We start from the raw sequence: 10,000 nt of genomic DNA, 5'->3' as shown, positions 1-10,000 counted from the left end.
CTTCAAATAGAACACGAGTTAAAACATTAGAAACGAATGCAAAGAAATCTGTCGGAAAAGGTTCAAAGAAAGTTCCGGCAGACAAAATAAGCGTTAAACATAAAAATAAAGTTCTGCATGTTGAAGCCAAATGGAACGGACAAATTAATGTGAAAGCAAATTGGAAAGATGTCGACGAGACTGAGCTTGAAACGAAACCAAAGAAAACTTCTTTTCTAAAGAAAACAAAAGAAAAACCCACGAAAACTAATACGAAGCTGCATTCACAGCGAAGCGAAGAGGAGGAAGGCGAGGAGTACAATTTTGACGACAGTGGTTCTCGAAACGATCTCATTTGGCGAAATAGAAGGTCACGGATGAAAGACAAAAGTCCACTGGAACGCTAAACCGTGAATTTACCATGAAAATTATGTGTACAGAATGCGACCGCACCGATACATTTCGCATGCATGAAGCTTGCAGCCATTTTTCTATAAGCAATCCAGCTCAAAGGAATCCTTGAAGTTTCAGATTTATCACAAGATTACATGTTGGCGATTGTTCAAGGTGATTTACAAATGTTACTGACAAAGAATGCCGAAAGGCTTCACTTTGCATGCGCTCGTGAAAGATCCAACGAAAAAGCTGTATCGGACTATCTCCGCCACCCCCTATGGTGTCCATTTATATCGTTTCACTCTTCTCCCCTCCAACAGAACTTGACGTTCGTATGTAAGAGGGAGGATGGAGGAGAATGAGCATTTTCTCGTTTGTAGTAAGAACATAACGGAAATGGCAGGATAGACGGTTGTTTTTTTCGCAGCCACAACAGGGCTCCAAAACAGTGCCTTTGTTTAGTGCGCCGACAGCCTGTACAGGCATTACCGCCGCCAAGGATTCGTCTACTTATTAATCGAAACGCATCAACAAGTCGTCCCCGACGTGTTGGTGGGTCAGGCTTCTTTTTGAAGACATGCTTTTGTTAAACTAAAGCTGAAACTAATTTCAGTCTAACACCGAAATCCCCCAGACAACAGATTCCTTTCCCACCCTAACTTTTGTTCAGTAAAGTAATTCAATGACCAAATTGTCAGTTACTATGACAGCAAAAACACTTTTGTACAACTATAGGGAGGTTAAAATGAAATAGTGCACTAGCGCCAAGGTCGTGGTTTGCGTATCCTTGCACAATGCACTTTCTACCCACTTCATGTCAACAAACAAACAACCTTCCCTAAATTCTGGGGATCAGTTCAAAATAATCTGAGCAGAGGTTGCGCGCGTGATGCATGTGGTAACTCAACACGACTGGTCGATTTCCATCTTGTTATTTCCTTAAAGTACTGTATAATAAAAACAAGATATTTAGACAATTGGACTAGGCTTATGTAAGGATATTTAAGTCTTGCAAGTGTTACAAGCATCATGCAGTATTTTGCTTTCGCTGTTAACACTTGCCATGTCTGTACCGGAAAAAAGACTGTTATAAATTATGCTTTGTTCGTCGACTATTCACTAGGGTTTCCTTTTTATCCATATGCATGCTTCAAAACCAATTCAGGCGGGCGGTTCTTATCCAAGTATTACACGTTAGAGTACGCATCGACAGATGTCAAACGTTACTGTAGTAGGTAAGACCGTTTGCACAATAACCTCTGCGTTACGCTGTCATACGCTTCTATGGTAATATCCAGGGATCTAGGATCTTTGACGCTCTTAGTACAGGATAAGAACCCCTCCAGAACTTGGCCTGTGAATAAGAACATATGTATCAGTATACACTGACTGATCTGGAATGGAGCAAGGGAACTTTGCTGGGAAAGAAAAGCAGAAGAGCTATATTCTTTAAAAGAAATTTCATTTACAGCTTGCTTGAGTTTGTCTCAGCAAGAGATACGGTTTTCATAATGGACAAGTTGGCACAGTTTTGTCAATGAGATAAAGGCGTACGTTTCTGGAAATCGTTTCTCAAAACGTTTTCGGGTGCATTTCCAGTACTGTGAGAAAACGATTTAGTGAACCTCTAAATGACGATGTTCACGGTATAACAACGGAATTCTTGACCACACTTCAGTAAAATAGAATGAAAAGAATAACTTCGTTAAATCGAAAGTTAAGACATTAGGAGAAGTTCCCCTTGAAGCTTTTTTGTATTGTTCAGCTTTTTCTTCCTTTTCGTCTTTTCCTTGTCTTTAAAGCATGTTGTAGGCCACCATGCAGCTTTTTCGAGTAAGTAGATCACAAAGTTTTAGGGATGCTTTTTGGGCTTTCAAGAAACGGGACTCAGGCCTTTCTTAAATTCGTTCTGCAAGATCATGACTGCATTTTTCAGGCCTCTGGCTTGCTTGATTGCAGACTACGACACGTATTCATGCAAGCGGGATTTTTCATAGACTATTCGGAATTGTGATTCCTGACTGACAAGCGTTCTTAGAAAGCCTTGGTACTGTTTGGGTGAAACAATACCCGTTGTGTTTAACAAGTGAAGGTGGTTCTTGGCCTAACCCTCACTTTAATTGTTTCATGTGCTCCATGTTGTTTTTAATTAATACACTTGTAACGAAAACGGATACAATGTGTGCTGATTGGCTTTTTGCCACTACATTTATTAAAAAAAAAAACTAAATTTAGCCAGGATGCTGTTGTATCGGTCCTTGAAAACCACAACTCCAAGGACGAAGAGAGAGAGAGAAAAAAGTTTTTCGCTCAGGGCCATAGGCTCCCAACCTCGTTTCCAGGGTCTCTTTGTAGAGGAGACCCTGGGAACGAGGTTGATAGGCTTCTCCTTGTTCTTCATCTTGTGTTAGCGATATGTCTAGTTTTAAAAATGGCTTTCGTGGTAGGAAAACTTTGCAAGACTCTTGAGAAACGAGCATTGGGGTTTCAACAAAAAAGCAGGACTTTTCTTTGACAGAAAATATCGGCAACAGTTTTAAAATACACCAAGAGAAACATGTAGTTTCACTTCCTTGTACTTGTACATATTACTTGCCGCGACTTTAACATCTTCAGTTCCCACGGCCTGCTCCCGTCTGACCTTGTAGCTCAGTCAGCAGAGCAGCGGTGATCTAACCCGAAGGTCGTGGGTTCAATTCCCACCCTGGTCAGAGTTTTTCTCTGTCCTTGTGTGGGCCCATTTCCATCAGTAGGGCTAACGCTCACATGGTTCATATGGGGTGGAAACTTAGCACTTCGCATTACTCTCTAATCATGTAGTCTCACTGTACGTTAAATACTTTTTGGCAGTACTTTTTTTAATATCGATCTACCAACCAGTTAGAATCGATTACTTAGTCATTTATTTCTAGTTTCAACAAGGGGTCATATCTGTCGTTCGTACCTTGGGTAACGTTGATTGGTTGAGCTACATAAAACACAGTTTGCTTCCAATGGGTTGGTGTGTGAGAAGGACTCGTGCTGAAATTAACCTGAATCAACGGAGAAAGTAATTACTTTTGACATTAAATTAAAATCCCGGCACTACAAATCCAATGAGGAAACGAACGAACGAACGACCCGAACTAGCAAATGATTAAGCGAACGAGAAACGATAGAAGCACTTGTTTTTTAAAGCATACTCGTATTTTCAAGACGAGTGCCCTTCACTTGGAGCTTTGAGTAACCGCTTTATTGAACAAGTCTTCGCCAAAAATAGGTGGTTTTTCAACCAATCTCTGGAGGAAAAGATCACAATGATACAATGCACAAATGCTAGTGGACAAACAAAAGAAATGAATGGAATGTTATTGCTTGCGTCCACCAACGTGGCTGCGATGGAGTAGCGAGAAAACCACCTTTTTTCAAGTTAGCCAATCTACGAAGAATCTCTGATTGCGTCACAGGTGCGGGACGCGGGAAATTTAACAAATTGATGTCAGTTTTTCATGCGTCTGTCCTGTTACTGATCATGAATTTCGTCATAACATCGCCTCGTGGATCCGCAGGCTACTTTGACAATGCTATGACGAACTTCATTGTCAATAACAGGACAGACGCATGAAGAATTGACATCAATTTGTTTTTTACAATGACAAAAAGGCAGAGGGGTCAAAATTAAGTCAAAACACGAGAAGAACGCGAGACAAAAATACGGAAACTTCAATCTGACGCGAACAATATCGCGTCATTATCGCATGTCCGCTTATTGACAATAAAAAATAGCCAATGAGCGCGCGAGAATTTTGCAATCATTGTAAAAAACAATTTTAAAAAATTAGAGAAAACGATCACTCAAACTAAGCGCACTGGTTGTTCGCTTCTTATTTACATACGGGGTAAAATTACTGATTGCTGATTGGCTGAGATAGAAAGCACTTTCTATTAATCAGAAGGGCACAATTGATTATCACCAAAGCATGATTATACTTGATCCTGATTGGATAAAAGTTACTTGGAATATTTTAAAAGTTTTCCAAGTTACTATCGTCCGCTTGACGACTCGGCAATTTCGTGAAAACTTTGAAAATGCGCAAGAAATTAACCCCAGCTCGAGCTCATGTAATTTCATATGCTAATCACAGGCTCCCGACAAGCTGAAGAACTCCCGTATCATCCGCTCGCTTCGGCCAAAAAATTCAGTGACCCAATAATTTCAAAAAAGCAAGTCAAACTTACCTTTTTAACGCAATTCTTTTCAAAAAATATATCAAAGTACGCAACGAAAGCCTGAAAGTAAGATTATAAAAACGTTGTCAGAACGTTCAACGTCGGCACAGCTTAGAAAAAAAACAAGTAGTGACAGAGGTCGCAAGGTTGAATTTTCCGAGGTTCACCAGGACCTCTCTAAACTTACGATCTTCAGAGTTCAACATGAGTAGAAGCAATCACAAGGTTTTGTGAATTTCTTAACTCTACATAAGAGTTCTGGGCCAAGATGATCGAAACAGGGTTAATGCGACACCATGGCAACCAATGAAAATCTACGGTAAATGCTTTGTTTATCGTGAAAGAGCAACTTCACAGGAAACCCACTTTAGCGCATTTCCTCCTCAGAGTGATTTTACTCGTCCAAGGGGGCCTGTTCAACTCTTTCAGTCCTGAGAGAGAGACTTCTAAATTTTACTGTCTAAACGCCAACCAGGTGATCTGGTGACGTAATTTGGAGGACCGGGAAGAAAAATTTTAACGCCGTATCCCACAACCGCGCGCGGACTTAGGTGTTGTTTCCAAACTCCCTGCAGTCTTGCCATCGCCAAAACTCAACAGATCATTACGTGTCTACCACATTTTCCTGTTACTGAATGAACATTCAAGTAGACCCGACAAGATCTAACCTCGCCTCTGCCAGTTGAATTTGAAAATAAGGCCGCGCACGGTTGTGGGATACGGCGTTAAAATTGTTCTCCCCAGTCCTCCGAATTACGTCACCAGATCACCTGGAAACGCTTTTACTCGTCAGTGGGAGCCTCTTCGGGATGAATGGGTTAACAACATCTAGGGTCCACTCCACCCCTTCAACTAATATAACAACTCAAACGAAACATAACAGGGTTAAAGGAGGAAATCAAGGTTGTCAACTGAGATGTTCTGGACTTCCGTAGACAAATCCAGCCAGGGATATGAGCGGCATTGGAACCCAGCCCAATCGCATGCAAAACTTCCAACCATAGTTCATAAAGGGGAATGGTTATGAAACCCGACAAATTTCGTTGTTGTAGGTTTTTGTTCTCTTTTTTGGCCTTGACGGTGCACAAAACACAATCGTTGTTTACTCCGTACTGAGGAACTAGCCAATAGAAACGTGTTGGTTACGTAATTCATGCATAGTGTATGAGCGCAAAACAAAAGATTGTGCACGGTCGTGGACTTTCCAACCTAAATCTTGGTATTTTTGTTTGCTCCTTTGATGTTTGCCGAGCTTCCAAACCAGTCCACTCTATTAACTATGTTCCAACGCAGGACTGATACAGGACTGATCGCAATTATCTCGAGTGCAGAGATGTCAGCTTCGAAATGGGAGAATATGAGTACCTACAACCCGGCGCGACTCAACCGCCACAAACAATGGTTTAGTTAGGGAAAAAGCAATGGTCCTGTAGCCATAGCAGTTAAGAATATATAACAGAATTTACTTCGATCCTCAGTGGAAAAACATTAAAACAATGGCGGCCTCAACACTCTTCAAAAGGTTCAAGGTTCGTCAGCAGTTACACGTGACATATACCGAAACCGCTGGCCGCATGAAAATACAAAACCACTACAAAATAGAATGAAATTGTTCTCAAAGTTCCTCGACAGGTCCTTCACTCTCCGCAATGCGTTTTTTTCTTTTCTGTCAGCCACATGTCAACGTTCAATGTTGAAAATGAACGGCTTGGGTGCATCGTCAGCAAAAAGCGATGATATATTCATTCCCTTTTCAAACGCTAGCGTTGTTTGTAGCAGTCTCATTTTGGAGAATATGTATGGGTTTTCCTTTTAAAGAAGTGGAAATAACGGGAATTTAAACTATAAGAAGACCTTACACGGCCTTGACGTCTGGTTAATTTCAAAATTGTCATAACAAGTAAGTCCTCGTGACGTTCATTGAAAGAACTGCTAGTTAAAGAAGAGAATTACGTTCAGTTACAGCAAACTCACCGAACACTGGCCGTCTGAATTTATTGTAACAGTGAATGGTGATTTGAAGTGTACATCGCTCTGTCGGCAGCAAGTCACATCTAGATTCTTGAAGACAAAAAAAAGACATATGAAGACGGTATGAAATGTGTCAATTTTTTTTTAGTGCGAATCAGCATTCCACCGGTGCCTGGTTAACGCAGTATATATGGGTAACTCGCTAATTTGCTGGGGGGGAGACAGTGTGTTAAAATCCCCCCGCGTCTGTACGGAGGATCTTAACAATAAAGAGGAGAAGTTACTTCTTTTGAGAAAAATCTGCAAACATTAAGCTGGTCTGTCCAGTCTTCGTTGATGAGGACAATGCCGAACCGCAGGCCACGCTTCACGATACATTTTATGGGACGTAATACTAGTATCCTCATAATGTTCGATTAAAGTAGAGGATATAGCAATCTTTAACAGATACCACGCCGATCTTTTCAACCTCTAATTTCATTGGACCGGGTCTAGTATAGGATGCAGCTCTCTCGTGTTTAAAGGGGCTATGTCACGCAAAATGATGTAATTCCGTGACACCCCAAATGCCAAAACAGTAGAATGAAACATTGCAACAACCACTTAAAACTGTTGAACAACATAAAAGAAATACAGCGAAAGGAAAGAGAAACATGGAAGAACACAAAAAAAATGTCGGCCCAGTCGGACGTTTTTCAAGTTTACGCCTGGATAAACGCAATTTTTGCTCAGAATCATCTTGTTTCTGACGCAAAGATAATTTTATCAGTAAAGGAATTCCACATTACCATTTTCGAGTTTTAAATTTGTGACATAGCCCCTTTAAGATTAGGCTCCACTGTTTCAAACGATTGTGGAGTCCAAAGCCTCTGTTTTTTGCGCCATTGGTAGTCGACTGAACAACGTCTCCCACAAATAGCCCATTTCCTGTTCATGTCTGCCTCCCCTTCGAAGCGAGTCTTTTCTTATGAAAATTAATTTTCATTCATATATAAAGTAGAACTAATTACCATCACAAAAACTTCGCGCTTAGACTCGCTTTGAAGAGGAGGCAGACATGAACTTGGAAATGGCCTATTCATTATCATTGGCCTTTATAGTCACCAACCAAACCGACATAGTACTTATTACTATTATTATTGCCTTCAATACGTTCAGTGTTGATCATCTAGCAGGTATGTTTCCTTCTTCATGACAAGCAAAATTCGACAATACCTTTACCATGCACCGTGATGAAATTTCATCTTCGGGATTCACATTTTCCACTGATGGTTCTGTGCAAACTGATTTTTTCATGCAGCTCATTTTGAAACCTGCGTGACCAGAAAATGAAAGGAATGTCACAGCATAGAGGAAGAATCCTTTTACGTATGCCTAAATTTGATTCTGGTCAAAATCCACCCAATGATGCCAACCTTTTGGCATTATATAATCTGAAGGTTGCTAGCCATAGGGCTTTTGCAGTTCGCGAATCGATTGTTTTTATGTTGCTAATTATTATGGATTGTTGCTAAAGCCGTCATTACGCGGACTTTCTAGGAGAAATGCCGGATCGCGAGGTTAAACTTCGGCTTTGCCTTTTTGCGGTCAGTAACAAATGGCACTCAAGTTTGTAAAGCGCATAGGTGGCATGGTTGTTCAATGGCTGATTCATCTTTTACAGCGCATGCGCGAGGGCACTGAACGAAAACGGTGTCGTTGAAAGTAATGATCTAGTTGATATCTCTACTGTATTTCTTTTTCTCTGTTTTTCATTTGACGATCCAGGACCGTCAGCAAAGCCCGAGTTCATTCACGCAGATGTGCGTCTAGTTTTCAATAAAAAGAGGAAACTGGCAAGCAGCGGATTAATTGTTGAACTGAGATTGAGACAAAGTTAAGCCTGATCTCTGGTGAGAAACAAATACCTCAGAAAAAAGCACCTGGGACACCTCTTGACAATTACACAATTTTGAAGTCTTCTGTCGTTTTTTTTTTTCATGACAGATTAGAGACCCACTTCATAAACAAACAGCGTTTCTGAGCAAACACTTACCTACGGCATTCAGGTATAAGCACCGTTTTTACAACCTTCTTGATAGTTGCCATTGTTCAATTTTTTTAATTTTCATTATCATTATCATTAAAAATCAAAGAAACTAAAGCAGTGCTAAGGCTAGATACCGTAAATCAGCAATAAGCTCAAACATGCTGTTTCTTTCTCTTAGCCTGATTCTGTCATTTTTTTTCCCCCTATTCAGAGGTTCTCTTAACAACAATAGGCATTTGCTGGTCTCAAGAAAAGGATAAAATTGATCAGGTTGAAGGTCCTCGGGCTCGCGCTTTCTCTCGACAAGAGATGAGAAAAGGAAGAGTAAGGCTTGAAGTTTTCACCTTGTATATATATCATTCTTATTTGCATGCAAGAAGTCCAAAGTTAGGTAAGACTCATTTTCCCGGAAAGGCCATAGGAAAAGTTGCAAAGAAATGGATCATTTCGTTTTCAAGTTTCAGTTTTGTCTGTGTTTGCTGAGTTTGGAATTTGCAAACGTCCTTATTGAGTTTACGCAAGTGTTACAATGTTCCTAGACTGTTCCTCACCATAAACATCATCCCAAAATCCAAGTTTCTCCTGAACTTTCTCGCTATTTCCCAATGCGGCGAAGCAAATCGTGCAACGGTCAGGATAAACTACAAAGAAACAGAAAAACGATGGTCCCAGACAAAGCAGCTTGGTTTCCCATGCTTTTAAATGCTTGCTTTGGCTCACTACATAACGCATTTCGCCTTAAAATGTGCTATAAAATCTATTGTTATATAGCTGAATTTTCTCCCTCAACAGCGCGTGCTCTCATTGGTTACTTCGAGATCACATGATATCTAACAATAAAACTTTTTCCCGCCAAAAGTTTCTGGGCGGCACAGTGCAAAATCTATGACGTCAGAGCGCAACAGTGCAATGTCACACGCGAATTATGTCCGACGACCGCCGTTGCTGTTGACATTAATCGTCTTTCTTTTTATTAACTGTTTCCCTCGGGACCAGTCATTAAGTGAACCTTTGCATTTAAATATAGAAAAGTGAGAAGCAATTTTAGATCGTTTTCACATGATGTCACGGCAGCGATGTTGGTGTTCCAAAACAAAGAAACGGCGGCCATGTTGGTGTTCCAAACTAATCCTCTGGAAATTGAACTCTATTTTTATGCAAATAATTTCTTTTGTTTCATCAAATTAGCATCCATTCTAGTCACGTAAATGAAAACGCTCTTTTGATGTTAAAGGTGTCATGCGTCCTTGGGAAGGATGGGAAAGTAGTTGCTTGACAACGGGCGAAAGGACAACTAAAAAATCAGAGACCTTGGCAGGATCCCCACGTCTCAACATCAGTAGTTACATTTGAAAACTTGTAGGCGCATGACTTCGTAGAGCCCGCAGCCCACCAGGACACATTAGGGAGTTTTTG

General features: G+C 40.7%; 2 protein-coding genes across 2 annotated transcripts in view; one reads left to right on the top strand and one right to left on the bottom strand.

The window, feature by feature from the left end:
* Positions 1 to 647, top strand: part of LOC138007600 (uncharacterized) — a 19,923-nt gene extending 19,276 nt beyond the window's left edge. Inside the window, exon 15 of the mRNA XM_068854606.1 lies at positions 1 to 647. This exon is cut by the window's left edge and continues 1,128 nt beyond it. Within this exon, the coding sequence (XP_068710707.1) occupies positions 1 to 386 (386 nt within the window). The 3' untranslated portion in view covers positions 387 to 647.
* Positions 648 to 837: 190 nt separating this feature from the next.
* LOC138007601 (protein arginine N-methyltransferase 3-like) overlaps positions 838 to 10,000 on the bottom strand; it is a 21,575-nt gene continuing 12,412 nt past the window's right edge. Inside the window, exons 15-20 of the mRNA XM_068854607.1 lie at positions 9,136 to 9,225; positions 7,771 to 7,868; positions 6,559 to 6,645; positions 4,594 to 4,644; positions 3,320 to 3,407; positions 838 to 1,729 (exon numbers count right to left, since the gene is read on the bottom strand). Coding sequence (XP_068710708.1) covers positions 1,599 to 1,729; positions 3,320 to 3,407; positions 4,594 to 4,644; positions 6,559 to 6,645; positions 7,771 to 7,868; positions 9,136 to 9,225 — 545 coding nt within the window. The 3' untranslated portion in view covers positions 838 to 1,598. The remainder of the gene's footprint in view (positions 1,730 to 3,319; positions 3,408 to 4,593; positions 4,645 to 6,558; positions 6,646 to 7,770; positions 7,869 to 9,135; positions 9,226 to 10,000) is intronic.

Source organism: Montipora foliosa, chromosome 6 (assembly GCF_036669935.1).
Source record: "Montipora foliosa isolate CH-2021 chromosome 6, ASM3666993v2, whole genome shotgun sequence".
In the NCBI taxonomy this organism is placed as follows: domain Eukaryota; kingdom Metazoa; phylum Cnidaria; class Anthozoa; order Scleractinia; family Acroporidae; genus Montipora; species Montipora foliosa.
The sequence above is the reverse complement of the archived record's forward strand: the minus strand, read 5'-3'. Positions and strand labels throughout refer to the sequence as shown.